General features: G+C 44.6%; 1 protein-coding gene and 1 pseudogene across 2 annotated transcripts in view; one reads left to right on the top strand and one right to left on the bottom strand.

Moving 5' to 3' along the window:
• Nucleotides 1-10246, top strand: part of MALT1 (MALT1 paracaspase) — a 65032-nt gene extending 54786 nt beyond the window's left edge. For both annotated transcript variants that reach the window (XM_066246516.1, XM_066246515.1), the window contains one exon: nt 7035-10246. In XM_066246516.1, coding sequence (XP_066102613.1) covers nt 7035-7475 — 441 coding nt within the window. In that variant the 3' untranslated portion in view covers nt 7476-10246. The remainder of the gene's footprint in view (nt 1-7034) is intronic.
• A 105-nt stretch (nt 10247-10351) lies between these two features.
• Nucleotides 10352-15225, bottom strand: LOC136315031 (transcription initiation factor TFIID subunit 9-like; annotated as a pseudogene).
• Nucleotides 15226-17486: the final 2261 nt, after the last annotated feature.

The following is a 17486-nucleotide window of genomic DNA, read 5'->3' as shown; positions in this document are numbered from 1 at the left end:
CTTCCTGGTATTGAGTTTTACAAGTTCTTTATAAATTTTGGTTATTAACCCCTTATCAGACGTATTGTCAAATATGTTCTCCCATTGTGTAGTTTGTCTTTTTATTCTATTCTTAATGTCTTTAGCTGCACAAAACGTTTTTAGTTTGATATAGTCCCATTTGTTTATCCTGTCTTTTATTTCACTTGCCCATGGAGATAAATCAGCAGATATATTGCTGCAAGAGATGTCAGAGAGCTTAGTGCCTATCTATGTTTTCCTCTAAAATGCTTATGGTTTTACAGCTTACATTTAAGTCTTTTATCCATTTTGAGTTTATTTTTGTGAATGGTGTAAGTTGGTGGTCTAGTTTCATTTTTTTGCAGGTAGCTGTCCAATTTTCCCAACACCATTTGTTGAAGAGGCTGTCTTTACTCCATTGTATGCTCTTACCTCCTTTGTCAAATATCAGTTGTCCATAAAGATGTGGGTTTATTTCTGGGTTCTCTGTTCTGTTCCATTGATCTATATGCCTGTTCTTATGCCAGTACCAGGCTGTTTTGAGTACAATGGCCCTGTAGTATAACTTGATATCTGGAAGTGTGATACCTCCCACTTTATTCTTCCTTTTCAAGATTGCTGAGGCTATTCGTGTTCTCTTTTGGTTCCATATAAATTTTTAGAATATGTGTTCTATATCTTTGAAGTAAGTCATTGGTATTTTAATCAGTATTGCATTGAATTTATAAATTGCTTTGGGTAGGCCCTGGCTGGTTGGCTCAGTAGTAGAGCGTCGGCCTGGCATGCAGGAGTCCCAGGTTCGATTCCCAGCCAGGGCACACAGGAGAGGCGCCCATCTGCTTTTCCACCCCTCCCCCTCTCCTTCCTCTCTGTCTCTCTTTTCCCCTCCCACAGCCAAGGCTCCTTTGGAGCAAAGTTGGCCCGGGCGCTGAGGATGGCTCTGTGGCCTCTGCCTCAGGCACTAGAATGGCTCTGGTTGCGACAGAGTCAACGCCCTAGATGGTCAGAGCATCGTCCCCTGGTGGGCATGCCAGGTGGATCCCGGTCGGGTGCATGAGGGAGTCTGTCGGACTGCCTCCCCATTTCCAACTTCAGAAAAATACAAAAAAAAAATTGCTTTGGGTAATATAGACATTTTAATGATGTTTATTCTTCCTAACCATGAGCACAGTATATGCTTCCACTTATTTGTATCTTCCCTGATTTCTTTTATCAATGTTTTATAATTTTCCGAGTACAAGTCTTTAATCTCCCTGGTTAAATTTATTTTTAGATACTTTATTTTTATGGTTGCAGTGATGAAGGGGATTGCTTCCTTAATTTCTCTTTCTGACATTTCATTGTTAGTGCATAAAAATGCCTCTGAAAAAATAAATTTAAAAAATGCCTCTGATTTCTGAGTATTAATTTTATATCCTGCCACCTTGCTGAATTCATTTATCAGGTCCAGTAGTTTTTTGACTGAGACTTTAGAATTTTCTATATACAATATCATATCATCTGCAAATAATGATAGTTTTACTTCTTCTTTTCCAATTTGGATGCCTTTTATTTCTTTTCCTTGTCTGATTGCTGTGGCTAAGACTTCCAGAACTATGTTGAATAAGAGTGGTAAAAGTGGGCATCCCTGCCTTGTTCCTGATCTTAAGGGGATTGCTTTTAATTTTAGTCCATTAAGTATGATGTTGGCTGTGAGTTTGTCATAGATGGCATTTATCATGTTGAGGTATGTTCCCTGTATTCCCACTTTGCTGAGAGTTTTGATCATGAATGGGTGCTGGATTTTATCAAATGCTTTTTCTGCATCTATTGAAATTATCATGTGGTTTTTCTTTTTCCTTTTGTTTATGTGATGAATCTCATTGATTGATTTGCAAATATTGTACCAGCCTTGCCTCCCCAGAATAAATTCCATTTGATCATGGTGTATGATTTTTTTCATATATTGCTGGATCCGGTTTGCTAATATCTTGTTAAGGATTTTAGCATCTAAATTCATCAGGGGTATTGGCCTATAATTTTCTTTCTTTGTGTTGTCTTTGCCTGGTTTTGGAATCAGAATTATGCTCGCCTCATAAAAGGAGCTTGGAAGTCTTCCTTCCTCTTGAATTTTTTGAAATAGCTTGAGAAGGATAGGAGTTAGTTCTTCTTTGAATATTTGATAGAATTTACTTGTGAAGCCATCAGGCCCAGGACTTTTCTTTTTTGGGAGTTTTTTGATAACTGTTTCAATCTCATTTGTTGTAATCGGTCTGTTTAGGTTATCTGATTCTTCCAGATTAATTTTTGGAAGATTATATGTTTCAAGGAATTTGTCCATTTCATCTAGGTTGTCTAGTTTTTTGGCATACAGTTCTTCATAGTATTTTACAATATTTTGTATTTCTGTTGTGTCAGTTGTTATTTCTCCACTCTCATTTCTGATTTTATTTGAGTCCTCTCTCTTTTTTTCTTGGTGAGTCTGGTTAAAGGTTCATTGATCTTGTTTACCTTTTCAAAGAACCAGCTCCTGGTTTAATTGATCCTCTGTATTGTTTCTTTAGCCTCTATGTCATTTATTTCCACTCTGATCTTTATTATTTCCTTCCTTCTACTAGCTCTGGGCTTTACTTGCTTTTCTTTTTCTAGTTCTTTTAGATGAAGGGTCAAGTTGTTTATTTGAGCTTTTCCTAGCTTCTTAAGGTATGCCTGTAATGCTATGAACTTCCCTTTCAAGACTGCTTTTGCTGTGTCCCATAAATTTTGAGTTGATGTATGCTCATTATTGTTCGCTTCTAGGAATTTTTTTATTTCTTCTTTGATCTCATTGTTAACCCATTCATTATTTAATAACATGCTATTTAGTTTCCAAGTGTTTGAGTATTTTTCAGTTTTTCTGTTGTGATTGATTTCTAGTTTCATTCTATTGCTATCAGAGAAAGTGCTTGATATGATTTCAATCTTCTTAAATTTGTTGAGACTGCTTTTGTGCCCTAACGTGTGGTCTGTCCTAGAGAATGTACCATGAGCACTTGAAAAGAATATATATTCTGCTGCTTTAGGGTGAAAGGTTCTGAAGATATCTATTAAATCATGTTGATCTAATATGTCCTTTAAGTCTGCTGTTTCTTTGTTAATTTTCTTTCTTGAGGATCTATCTAGTGATGTTAGTGGGGTATTGAAATCCCCTACTATTATAGTATTGCTGTTGATCTCGCCCTCTAAATCCATCAGAGTCTGCTTTATGTATTTAGGTGCTCCTATATTAGGTGCGTAGATATTTATAACAGTTATATCTTCCTGTTGGATTGCTCCCTTTATCATTATGTAGTGACCTTCTTTATCTCTTACTATAGCCTTTGTTTTAAAGTCCATTTTGTCTGATATAAGTATTGCTACCCCAGCTTTTTTTTTATTTCCATTTGCGTGAAATATTTTTTCCATCCTTTTATCTTCAGTCTATGTGCATCTTTTGTTTTAAGGTATGTCTCTTGTATACAGCATATGTATGGGTCCTGTTTTCTTGTCCACGCAGCTACCCTATGTCTTTTGATCAGATCATTTAATCCGTTTACATTTAAGATTATTGATATGTAATTGTTTATTGTCATTTTATTCTTTAAAAATGTATTTCTCTTTGATCTGTTTACAACAAGCCCCTTAGCATTTCTTGCAACTTTATTTATTTATTTTTTTGTATTTTTCTGAAGCTGGAAACGGGGAGAGACAGTCAGACAGACTCCCGCATGCGCCCGACCGGGACCCACCTGGCACGCCCACCAGGGGCGATGCTCTGCCCACCAGGGGGCGATGCTCTGCTCCTCTGGGGCGTCGCTCTGCCGCGACCAGAGCCACTCTAGCACCTGGGGCAGAGGCCAAGGAGCCATCCCCAGCACCCGGGCCATCTTTGCTCCAATGGAGCCTTGGCTGCAGGAGGGGAAGAGAGAGACAGAGAGGAAGGAGGGGGGGTGGAGAAGCAAATGGGTGCTTCTCCTATGTGCCCTGGCCGGGAATCGAACCCGGGTCCCCTGCATGCCAGGCCGACGCTCTATCACTGAGCCAACCAGCCAGGGCCATTTCTCCTTCAATTTTAAATTGCTGGATGATAGTTTTGGTTGTAGGCTCTTGTTCTGCAGTACTTTGAATATTTCTTGCCATTCCCTTATGGCCTCAAGTGTTTCTGTTGAGAAGTCGGAAGTCATCCTTATGGGGGCTCCTTTGTGGGTGATAGCCTTTTTTTCTCTAGCAGCTTTTAATATTTTCTCTTTATCACTTAGCTTTGGTATTTTAATTATGATGTGTCTTGGTGTAGATTTCTTTGGGTTTCTCTTTAATGGAGTTTTCTGTGCTTCTTGAACTTGTGAGACGTTTTCCTCCCTTAATTTAGGGAAGTTTTCAGCTATGATATGTTTGAAAAAGTCTCTATCCCTTGTTTTTTTTCTTCTTCTTCAGGAAACCCTATGATGCGGATGTTATTTCTTTTTTTTTTTTTTTTTTTTTTTTTTTTTTTAAATTTATTCATTTTTAGAGAGGGAGAGACAGAGGGAGAGAGAGAGAGAGGAGAGACAGAAAGAGAGAAGGGGGAGGAGCTGGAAGCATCAACTCCCATATGTGCCTTGACCAGGCAAGCCCAGGGTTTCGAACCAGCGACCTCAGCATTTCCAGGTTGACGCTTTATCCACTGCGCCACCACAGGTCAGGCGGATGTTATTTCTTTTCATGTTGTCACAGAGCTCTCTTAGAGTTTCCTCAGACTTTTTGAGTCTCTTTTCTTTTTTCTGCTCTGCTTCCGTGCCTTCATTTATCTTGTCCTCTAACTCACTGATTCAGTTCTCAGCTTCATCCATCCTGCTTTTAATTCCTTCCATTGTGTTCTCCATTTCTGATATTGTATTTGTCATTTCTGACTGATTCTTTTTTATTATTTCAATGTCCTTTTTTATATTTGCTATCTCTTTATTTAGGTGTTCATAATGACCATCTATTGTTCTAAGATCTTTGAGCATCCTAACAATTATTATTTTAAACTCTACATCAGGTAATTTGGTTATATCTGACTCATTCAGGTCCTTTTCTCGGGATTTCTCTTGATTCATTTGTGTTGCATTTCTCTGCCTTCTCATTTTATCTGTGTAAAAGAAGGTTTTAGCCACTGGAGTCCACTGGGTGTGGCCTCTGTGTTCCCTAGGTGTGGTCTGTCTGCAGGCCCGCCACCCCTCTGCTGCTGCTGCCTAGGGCGTTCGGGTATGGGTGTTGCCAGTGTCAGCCCACTGGGGCTGTTGCTGTGGTTTCCACCTCTCCACGGAAGTGGCTGTGATCACATGCTCAGGTGTACAAGTCTGGGTGGCCTCGGCCTTCGCCCAACCCCCGCGGGTGGAGTTATGCACCACACCCGGCCTCAAGCTTCAGCCCTGAAGGCAACAGTGAGCACCTTTGCTCCACTGCGGGTGTCTGCCTGATTTCAGGCTTTCGCCCCACCCCTGCAGGAGGAGCCTGCTCACGGGATGGCTGCAAGCCTTGGCTCCACCAGTGGTGCGGGGCTGCATGCCCACGCTCAGTCTCGGGACTCCACCTGTTCTGGACTTTCGAGCTGGCTCCTCCTGCCTCAGGCCGCAAGCCTTGGTTCTGCGGGCGGGTCGAGGCTGCGCTCCTGCGCCCTTGCTCAAGGGCGGGTCTCCACTCCTTCCAGGGCTCCTGCCCTTCCCCCACAGGCTGGATTGCAGGCGGCCCGCAGCTGGGTTTGACCACTTTCACGTGTCCCCTCCTCCTCAGCCTGGTAAGACTGAGCTCACACCTGGGCCTCAGTTGTGGCCAGCAGGCCTCCGCCCCTGCTGACAGAACCGCGCTTCTGCGTCCCACTGCCACCCGCCCTTGGGCAAGCCTTCAGCCGTGTGAGTGGGGGTGCTGCAGCTCAGACCCTAAGACTCACTACTGTAGTCCTGAAATCTCCCTCCTTCTAAGCGACTCTACTCTGAGTGCCATGGGAAAGCTTGTTTGGCTGGTGTCCTGCTTCCTTTGCTGGTATTGCTGTTTCTAGAGGAAATATTCACTTCAGATTTGGGGAGTGACTCGTCCCAGGGTTTAGAGTGGCTGTCTCTCAAAGTGTTTCTCCCTGTGCCTCCTAGATTACACTCTCTTTTCGCTGCTCTGGTCCTCTCCTCTCTCCCCGTCCCCTGGAGCCCTGGGTGAGTGGTTGTGAGAGAGGTGTTCTGTGCCGTCCCTTTAAGAAGAATCCTGGGTCTGAGAAACCAGTCTCTTTCTCACAAACAGTATCTTGACTTGTTTCCAGCTAAATACTGTCCTTACGCCTCTTCTGGGCTCTGGGGCTGCAGGCTGGGGCTTTGTTCCTGGGATTCAGGACCCTCCCCTCTCTGCTAAACTCACTTCCCGACACGCGTGTCTCTCCCGGCTGCCATTTGCTCTGCTCCAGGGAGCTGGGCAGCCCTCTCCACGTTTCCGCTTTTCCTACCAGTCTTAGTGTGCCTTCTTCAGTGTTCCTTGGTTGAAGAGTCCTCTTAATTTAGTCTAAAGTTGGTTTTTCCAGATGATGGTTCTTAAAATTAAGTTGTAATCCACTTTGGTTCTGGGAGGTGGAAGTTGGTACATCAGCCTACTCCATCGCCATCTTCTGTTTTGTTTTTTATTTAAGTGAGAGGCAGAGAGGCAGGGACAGGCTCCTGCATGCACCCCAACTGGGATCCACCCAGCAAGTTCCCTACCAAGCAATGCTCTGCCTGTCTGAGCTGCTGCTCCATTGCTCAGCAACCAAGCTATTTTAGTGCTTATCGCGAGGCCATGGAGCTATCCTCAGCTCTGGAGGTCAAGTTTGCTCAAAGCATTTGAGCCATGGCTGTGGGAGGAGAAGAGGGGAGTGTGGAGAAGCAGATAATTGTTTCTGCTGTGTGCCCTGAGCGGGAACTGAACCCAAGACTTCCACACACTGGGCTGACACTCTACCACTGAGCCAACTGGCCAGGGCCATGTGAATGATATTTTAAGATTGATATACTTTTCACGGTGATAAAAATAACAGACCCTTACTTCTTCCTTTTCAGGAACATCTAATCTTCACAGTATGTTTATCGTATCAATACTCAGGACTGGAAGACACCATCGAGGAAAAGCAGGAAGTGAATGTGGGGAAACCTCTCATTGCTAAACTGGACATCCATCGAGGGTTGGGAAGAAAGACTTGCCTTCAAACCTGTGTCATGTGCAATGGCCCTTCCCAGGGCTCACCCTCCACCTCAGCAGGAGCCGGGCATTATCCTTCTTCTCAAGACTCCTTCCTTGGTGTTTACCACTCACACCTCGGTAGTTCGGGGAGCGTCATGCCACCCGATAGTTGTCGGTGCAGCCGGATGGCAGGTGCATTCATTTCCAGTCCTCATACGCACCGTTACTCGTGTCAGTTGGGCAGAAGCAACGTGCCAGTGGAGACAACTGACGAAATGCCATTCAGCTTTTCTGACAGGCTCAGGATTTCTGAAAAGTGACCATCTTGTGTTTGAAAGTCATCGTAATTACTAGATGCCTCCTGTGCAACGGTCCTTATGTGAAGTGAGGTGCTGTGAAAAGGCACACGTGTGTGTGTGTGTGTGTGTGTGTGTGTGTGTGTAGAGAGAGAGAGAATTAATAGCAGCTGTTTCACGGCAAGCTAGGGACTGTGAAATACTGGAATTATTTAACCACAGCCTTCCTCATCCTCTTTGCTCTTTTGAGGTTTTTGAATTGGCTGATTTTTTCTGTAAGAGCAAGGTATGGATGTATCTGTTTATTTGTAAATACTGAAAATATTTTCATTTTGACCACTCTGGATTAAGAACAGTGGGAATGGCATTATTGTAGAATAAGTCATCGTATTTTTTTAATTTATTTATTCATTTTAGAGAGGACAAGGAAAGAGAGAAAAGAGGTTAAGGGGAGGAGCAGGAAGCTTCAACTCCCATATGTGCCTTGACCAGGCAAGCCCGAGGTTTTGAACCGGCAACCTCAGCGTTCCAGGTTGACATTTATCTACTGCGCCATCACAGGTCAGGCCAGTCCTTGTATTTTTAGAACCAGAAAAAGAACCTTGGTGCTCATCAGGCTTAACCTGGTTTTATCAGCAGGAGAAACAGCTGGAGGCACATTGTGTAAGGCAGAGTCGGCCCTGGGCCTCCTGGTTCCTGGCCCGCTTTGATTCTGATACGCGGCCTTCCTCACAGGCTCCGAGATGGGTGTTGTTTGTGTAGATAGATTTAAAGATAGATATGTAAATTTATACATCTATACACAACCTAGAAATGTACAAACTTTCGTTTGTGATTATAGGACTTTGCTACAAATGTCAGTTAAGAGTTTTGTATGATTTTTATGTAAAACAAGCTGAAATTTTCTGGTCTGAGGTCATGAAAGCACATGAGAGGTGACAAAATGTCTGTCTGTGTTGAAGCTGGGCAGCAGGACGGGCTGGCTGCTGGATCACCTTGGTAGCTGCCCGTCTGAATCTTACAAGCATTGGACGTGTCTTCCTCAACATGTATTTTCTTTTTTCAGAGAAAGGAGGGGGTGGGGAGCAAGAAGCATCGACTCATGGTTGCTTCACTTTAGTTGTTCATTGGTTGCTTCTTGTATGTGCCTTGAACCGGTGACCTTGGCATTCCAGGTCGACACTTTGTCCACTAAGCCACCACAGGTCAGGTGCGTGTGTTTTCTTATTGAATTTTACTCCCCTTAGGAGGTATCTTATCACCTTTGGTTCTGCCCAAGAGCAAGGTAAAGAGGCAGCTGTCGGTAAGGAAGAAAAAATTGAGTTAGTAATTTTAAAATCCCAGGCCCAGGTTGCTTCACTGCTGTATTCCACCAGACATTTACAGATTAACACCAATCTTTACAAACTCTCCCCAAAAGCAGAAGACAAGAGAACACTTCCCAACTCATCTTTTGAGGCCAGTGTTACCCTGATATAAAACTAGACAGAGACATCACAAGAAAACTACATACCAATATCCGTTATGAAATAAAAACAAACTGAATCCAGCAATATATAAAAAAGATTATACACCATGACCAAATGAGATTTGTCTCAGGAATGCAACGTTAGTTTAACATTCAAAAAATCAATGTCATATGCAAATCTCATTCACAGTAGTTACAGCCTATAAAGTCACCAACAATACTGATTTAGTGGACACAGAGCCATAGCTCCTGGGGGAAGTGTGTGTCTATTTACACACGTGCATGTCAAATAGATCATGATCTTAAGTCCTAAAAACAATTTTTCCTCGTATATTTCTTTATTGTACAAAAGAGTGATGTTCAGAGGTTTTAAGTGGCATGCCTAAGGCTGCCCCACGAGCAGGAGCCAAGTTGGAATTCAGACCTGCTCAGCTGGCCCCAGGGCCCGAGCTTCTTGCGCTCTACTGCCTGCCCCTACCTTCTCCATCCTCTGCTGGTCTCTGCAGGAGAGCGGGAACCAGAAGACGTTACTGCCCGTGTTCAAACTCAGCTGAGAGCATGCACATCCGGGACTCCAGATCCTCACAGGTCTACGTGTGATCGTACACGTGCTGCACGGATTGATTTGGGGATAACAGATACAGTAGTAAAGTCACAAATTGGGAATCCTGACTACTGTGGATCATGTTCATAAAGGATAAAATTACCACACAATTGTCTTGATCGATACAAAAAAAGCACTTGAGAAAACTCAGCACCCTTTCATGATAAGAATAGTCACATCCTCAACATGGGAAAGGGCTTCTATGAAAAGCCCACACCTAACATCACAGTTCACGGCAGCAGACTGGAGGCTGAATGCTTTCCTCCTAAGATCAGGAAGAAAACTAGGGTGTTCTTTCTCACCACTTCTATTCCACATCGTACCCGAGCTTCCAACCGTGGCAATTGGGCAAGAGAAAGAAAGAAGTAAAACTAGATGTATTTACAGGTGACATCTCATTACACAGAAAGTCCTAGGTAATTCATATAAAATCAAATGAGTTCAGCAGATTACAAGATAGATACAAAAATCAGGGAGGGTTTTTTTGTTTTTTGGGGGAGGGGGGTTGGATGAATGACAGCTTTACTTTTTACACTTAAAGGCTAATGAAAAACTATAATGAATTCTGTTAAAGGAAATGCATCTCAGTTACAAACTCTGGTAATTATATTTATTCATTAAATACTATTAAGGTTTTCTAAATCACAACTTGAAAACTTCCAGCATGAACATTTCATTCTCGGTACAAAGGATTCAAGACCTTTGAATACGTGTTTTATATATATATATATATATATATATATATATATATATATATACACACACACACACACACACACACACACACACACACATATATACATATATATATGTGTGTGTGTGTGTGTTACATATATCAGGGCTAGATTACAGATGATCATAGTCATCATCTGCCCATTTTCTTCTCAATGCATGTGATGGTGCATTGGCAGTCTTTTATGTTGACACCATATTAATGACAATAAGAATGTTTTTAGACCTAGTTAATGATCATTCAGAACATTCTGAACTGCTGATGTTGCAGAAATTGATGTTTGTACAGCTGGGGTCTGCGAAGTGAGCATCTGGACTGTAAACCTTTGCCTTGTGAGGGACATTGAGTCCCTACTTCAGTTGAAACTGACATAGTTTGTGGGGTTGGTGTGCCACATGTGGGAGTCTTTGGTCTCCCTGCAGCTGAATTGACACTGACTGTGGAGCTGTTGCCATTTCCACAGAAGTAGATATTTTTCTTTATAAAGACTTAAGTCTATATTTTGGAACAGTTCAGAAGTATCGATCAGGTGGCAGTCTAGGGCTTGGATGTGGCTTGGTCAATGGCAAGGGCATTTGATTTCTTTGCCTTGCAACATTTAATAAACACCCAATGGGGGAGGAGAGGTAGAAGACTGGTCAGCACGATGCTGGACTGTCGTCACATGTCATCGGCGTCCATAGCTTTCCCCGCAATGCTTGACTGAATTTCTGCATTATCTAGAATTGTGCTCACATATCAGAAGGCTAAGTCCAGTATCTGATTTCTAAATCTTGGCTAATTCTGTAATCCTCATAGCCTTCAGGATTCGTGCCATCATCTCTGCATCTTTCAGTATGTTCTGGGGAGAAGCCATCCTGCCAGACTCCACAATATCAAACTTCTCGAGCTAAATCACCCACATTAGTGCGTTTCAGGAACCCCACTGAAGAACTGATGCTTCTCATCTCTCTCCCTGTCTGTCTCTCTCTATCTGTCCCTCCCTCTGTCTCTTTCTCTGTGAAAATATATATATATATCACTATGACATCTGATTTTTTTTTTTTTTTTACTTTTAAGGGTTTTTTTTTTTTAACAAAAGGCCTGTTAATTTTGTGGTTTCCTGTTATTTGAATGTTCCCCTGGTATTTATATACTATCATTGCTTTTAATTGTCAACAGATGCCAAATACCTAGAAATTACACATTACTTTTGTGCGTTTTTCCATGTTGACCTTGTTTGACTTAGTGAATCTTATCCAGGTCTAACTAACATATATTTTTATATATTTTCTCTTGAATTATGTGACAGAGTTCTCAGAATAATATATAAAATTAGTAAAGAAAATATGCCCAGAACATGAGGATATTTGTTTAAATGTACATTATTTTAGTTTCCAATTTCACAACATTAAAAATATTCCAGCAACAGACACAAAACTTGGCTTCCCTAAAGAGGAGTCTGAGTCCTGGTCACTATTCCACCCAAACTTACTTGGTGAAAGACAGCTGTGTCTACTATTTTAGTAAAATGAGTGGTTCACCAATATTATGGAAGCTTAAGGCATAAATGTTTGTGCAAAAGAAGGGAGGCAAATAGGCCTTTGAGGTAGGGCGTGTCACTTTCTATAAGCTAAAAACTAATGTTTTATACACAGGGTCTCATTTAACTCTGTCTTGCAGTTCAGAGATGAATAAACTAATTGTTAGGCTAATCCAAGGTGTCAACTGACCCTGGTAGCCCAAATGGCAAGTGGCAGGAAGGCTCAAACCCAGAACAGAACCCCGTTATGTTTTCCACCATGCTGCTGCTTCGTATCCAATAATGAAGAGATACACAGTCATTGTTGAGTAATAAATGCTGAGTAGATGCAAAAGTGATGACATTAAATGCTCATATGTTGTGGGGTTTTAAATATCGTGTCTAAGGACCTGGCTGGTAGCTCAGTGGATAGAGCATCAGCCTGGTGTATGGACATCCCGGGTGTATGGTTCGATTCCCAGTCAGGGCACACAAGAGAAGCTACCATCTGCTTCTCTTCCCCTCCCTTTCCCCCTTTTCTCTTTCTTCCCCTCCTACCAGTGGCCAATTTGTTTGAACATTGGCCCCAGGCACTGAGGATAGTTCGACTGGTCTGAGAGCATCAGGCTTAGTCACTAAAAATAGCTCAATTGATTCAAGCATCAGCCCTAGAGGGGTTTTGCCAAGTGGATCCTAGTTGGGGCACATATGGAAGTCTGCCTATTTTCCCTCCTCTCATTTAGAAAAAGAAAAAAAATCATGTCTAAGAGATAAAAATATTTGAAGTTTGCAAACAACTATCTTCCACTGAAAACAGAAGGAATGGCATCTTGAATTGAATAACTTGATCTTGGTGTTTTTCCACCAAGCAGAAAAAGAGCCAACAGTGGTGATGGCATATGAATGTGAACAGTGTGGCTTAATATTTCATTCTAAGTATATGAAAAATATTTTAAAATATTTAAACATTATTTTTAAAAGAGAAAGTAATTTACCACCTCTATGAAAGACACAGGTTGTATTCCAAGAATTTTCAAAGTAGCCTGAAATTAGTAATATTGTATTATGCTCAAGAGCTCTGACAGGGAAAGCTGTCTAAATATTTTTAATTTTTTTTTTTTTTTTGCATTTTTCCAAAGCTGGAAATGGGGAGGCAGTCAGACAGACTCCCGCATGCGCCCGACAGGGATCCACTTAGCATGCCCACCAGGGGGTGATGCTCTGCCCCTCTGGGGTGTCACTCTGTTACATCCAGAGCCATTCTAGCGCCTGAGGCAGAGGCCACAGAGCCATCCTCAGCTCCCGGGCCATCCTTGCTCCAGTGGAGCCTCGGCTGCGGGAGGGGAAGAGAGAGACAGAGAGGAAGGAGAGGGGGAGGGGTGGAGAAGCAGATGGGCACTTCTCCTGTGTGCCCTGGCTGGGAATTGAACCCAGGACTCCTGCATGCCAGGCCAACGCTCTACCACTGAGCCAACCAGCCAGGGCCTTTTTAAAATATTTTTATAAGTTTTAGTTTTACCACTTTCATCTTTGGATAGAGTGGATTCATTACTGTATGGCAAAGATTTACATCTTCCCTAAGGACTGTGGTCATTTTTATTATACACTATCTTCCATGTGTCTCTGTCTCCCCCTGCTGGCAGACTCAGGTGCTGATGCTGTCATCTGACCTCACTGTCCCCTACTCTATACCCAGTTTGGGTAACTGGCTTTGTCTCCCTTCCCAATTTCCTGTTCTAACAGTTGACCTACCGGAGTCTGGTGTGTTTTTTTTATTTTATTTTATTTATTTATTTTTTACAGAGTCAGAGAGAGGGATAGATAGGAACAGATAGACAGGAACAGGGAGAGATGAGAAGCATCAATCATCAGTTTTCTCGTTGTGAGACCTTAGTTGTTCATTGATTGCTTTCTCATATGTGTCTTGACCTCAGGCCTTCAGCAGACTGAGTAACCCTTGCTTGAGCCAGCGACCTTGAGTCCAAGCTGGTGAGCTTTGCTCAAACCAGATGACCCTGCACTCAAGCTGGCAACCTTAGAGTCTCGAACCTGGGTCCTCCGCATCCCAGTTCAATGCTCTATCCATTGCACCACCGCTTGGTCAGGCTGGAGTTGGTGGTTTTTAAACTATTCAGAGCAGCTTCTCTCTGAAAGGCTGAAAGTAGGGCTCCTCACCTCTATTTCACCTGGAATGACTGTGCTTTTGTCTGTTTGTAGACACCCCTCCCAGGTTGGCTTTGGTTTGCGCGTAAAATGTTTCCCAGCCAGAAACCACAGGTCTCCACTCACCAGATGCCACCGTTGCTTGGAGGGTCTGCCCTCACTCACACAGCCATTCTGCATACCAGCTGGGTGACTGAGCAGCCTACAACCCTGAGCTGCCAATGACAAAGGCCATCTGAGCGAGTACTGACCAGCAGTGTTGGTCAATGGCCCAAAACCTTGCCCTCAAATTGACTGTGTCACTCAGGATGTGGCTTGCTGGTAGGCACTGATAACAAGGCCAGGCGCCATTCGATACCCCCTGTTTGAATGCGTTATTGTTAACTAGGTATTCTAGGTATTGTTTCTTTTTTTTTTTTTTTTACTTTTATTAATTTTTAGAGGAGAGTGAGAAAGAGAGAGAGAGAAGGGGGAGGGAGGAGCAGGAAGCATCAACTCCCATATGTGCCTTGACCAGGCAAGCCCAGGGTTTTGAACTGGCGACCTCAGCATTCCAGCTCAATGCTTTATCCACTGCGCCACCACAGGTCAGGCTGGTATTAAGTTTCTTAAACCCAGATTTTACACTTTGGTGTCACCTGTCCTGGTTGTGGCCCTGGGAGGGATATGGTTTCAAGGCACGTGGTGGCATGGCCACCAGCGGGCAAGCAAAGCATGTTTGTCAGGAAAGGCCAGGTGGGCAGCACGCTGGGTCAGCTGGCCCGCCCTTGCCCTCCGCAGAAGCCCAGCTGTGTAGACAGCCAACTCACACCAAAGGCAGTTTAGTGAGCACGGTAGGAACGAGGGAAGGCACCAGCTGAATACAGTGGTTAAGAGCCAGACCATGCCGGGCTCTGCATTGCATGCTAAGTTTTGTAATCGCCCTCTTGGCAATTGGCAGGCTTTGATGGAGGTCAGACGGGCACGATACATCGCGTTCATGTTCCGGGAGTCGGGTCAGCTGGGAGTGGCCAGGAGACAGGGAGCTCTTGAGAGAGACCCTTGCAGAGATGGGGACTGAAAGTGGCCAGGACACCTAGAACTCCATGTTAGAAAGGAATTTGGGGCGTGTGGCAATGGCGGAAAGGCAGGCCGATGACAGGGTGCACCCCGGAGGAACAAGCAGGGGAAGGCCACACCCCCAGGAAGGCTAGGGGCCAGAGCCCACCTCGGGGACAGTTCAAGCTCACCTTGCCCAAAAGGGGAGAGAGCACAGTCCAGGTCATCTGAAAATGGCTTGCTGTTAACAGTGCCAGCCTGCACCATCCCAGAGGAGGGGGCAAACCAGTGAGAAATGCTCGGGCCCCAGCAGGGAGGGGCCAGCAGAGCACCTGTGTGGGGACCTGCGGAGATTCAAGGTACCCCTTTCAGGACTGCTGACTCTCCTGCAGGCCTCCTAGGCCTGCTCCTGCTCCTGCTCCTGCTCCTGCTCCTGCTCCTTCCTGCCAGGCCTGGCGGACCTTGGATTTTCCCTCTGGCTGAGGCCTGGGGGGGCTATGAGCTGAGACTACCAGCAGAGGGCAGCACAGGCTAGAGTTTGTCTTTGGCTCTCAGGTCTGGGGAGCCAATTTGCACATTGCCAAGTCTGTGTGGGTAGAATGCACCACGGAGCAATTTTGTGTTTTTACAACCTGGAGCTTACACACACTCAGGGCCCACTCATCCAGCCTGTGATTTACTGCCATGACAAGGGAGGCACGGGGAGCCGCAGGAGGGCCAGGGGACCTGAGGAACGCGTAAGGAAAGGCGGCCGGGGCCTTTGGTTGGCAGTCAGGCGCAGCCAAGCTGTGAGCCAGTCCCTGAGGTGGCTGCTCCTGTCTCGCCTCCTGTCCTCTCTTCCCCGCGACCCTGGTCCAGACAGCGTAGAGACACCATGAGAAGCACCCACAGTCCTGGGCATGGGCTTGGCCACGTGTCACTGAACCATCTGAGGGAGGCTCCTGCCTCCTGCCCACCTGGGGTCCCTCTTGGGAGGGGTTAGAGCACAGGAGCAAAAGAACCTACAGTTCCAGCTCAACTTTGAAACTTCCACATCCAGCCAGAAATACAGAAGGAATGCAGAAGGCTTCCCAGAAGATGGGACCCTAAATAAAAATTAATTAAGAAGGGGAAGGAGATGTGACCCAGGATTTACTCCTCTTAAAATTGAGTGTCGCCTGACCTGTGGTGGCGCAGTGGATAAAGCATCAACCTGGAAATGCTGAGGTCTCCGGTTCGAAACCCTGGGCTTGCCTGGTCAAGGCACATATGGGAGTTGATGCTTCCAGCTCCTCCCCCCTTCTCTCTCTCTGTCTCTCTCTCTTCTCTAAAAATGAATAAATAAAATAAAAAAATTTAAAAAAATAAAATTAAAAATTGAGTGTCAATCATGGTTGAAGGTCTTAGGTCCTGCCCACTCTACTTTTATTTTTTATGATTTTTTTTAATTGTGGTAAAATATACATAAGACTGTACCATCTTTTCCATTTGAAGTGTACAGTTCAATAATGTTAAGTGTATTCACATTGTTCCCACACTACATTTTTATCGTCATTTCTCCTGTACAGCACCTGCGGCAGAGGGCGATGCCTCAAGTGAACCTCCAAGAAAAGGCAGAGGCCCCGAGAATAATTTCCCTGAAAAGAACGTGGTGGGTTTGAGAGGTTCTTTAAGCCACTGGGCACCTGTGAATATCCGGAACAACTCTGCCCTGGGAGCTAGGGGCAGGGGAGCGGTGGGAGACGTTATATCCTACACATTTCAACCCTATCTGCCCCCACACCTTCCCCATGCACTGGCCAGACAGAAGCTACATGCAAGCAAGACCCTGAACCCCAATACTAACAGTGGGTACACCTGTGGTGAGCCTGGCGTCATACTAACCGCTTTGCTCATCGGGCCTTTGAGAGGGAAGCGCTGTTCTTGTGCCTGTCACAGGAGGAAGCTAAGCTGGTCGGCTGGCCTGAGGCCACAGAGGAAGCTGTCGGTGAAGCCTGTATTGGACCCGGCAGACTGGCTCCAGCGCTGTGGCTTTCATGACCTCACCTTGGCCGGCCCTGCGCTGGCGTGTGCAGTGATGAGAGAAACCAGGCGTTCCTGTACTGGGGGTGGCGGTGGGGGTGGGGTCAGGAGTGGTAGAAAGGTTAGCTTCCCGTCTGGGACACTGTCACAGTCACCGGTCCTGATGGGCTAGAATTGCCCCTGATCTGCCCATTGTGATGGGTAAATTGATTTCCACAGGACAACTTTCACGAGGGGTGTCGGCGCAACCACAGGGGTACTCACATCACATGTGCTCACCAACCATCCCACCTCTACTGCATGCTTTGGGGGGGGGATGTCACCCAAGGAGCTAAGAAAATCCAGAATGTTTTTTTTATTTTAGATTTTATTCATTTTTAGAGAGGAGAGAGAGAAGAGGAGGAGGAGCAGGAAGCATCAACTCTAACCAACTGAGCTACCCTGCCAGGGCTACACTTAGTTCTTTAAAATGCAATTTGAAAAAAAAAAAAGCAAGATAGTGGACAGTGAGGCCCCAGCCAGGTAGC

This window comes from Saccopteryx bilineata, chromosome 11, assembly GCF_036850765.1.
Source record: "Saccopteryx bilineata isolate mSacBil1 chromosome 11, mSacBil1_pri_phased_curated, whole genome shotgun sequence".
Classification (NCBI taxonomy): Eukaryota; Metazoa; Chordata; class Mammalia; order Chiroptera; family Emballonuridae; genus Saccopteryx; species Saccopteryx bilineata.
Note: the sequence above shows the minus strand (reverse complement) of the source record. Positions and strands in the feature narration are given on the sequence as shown.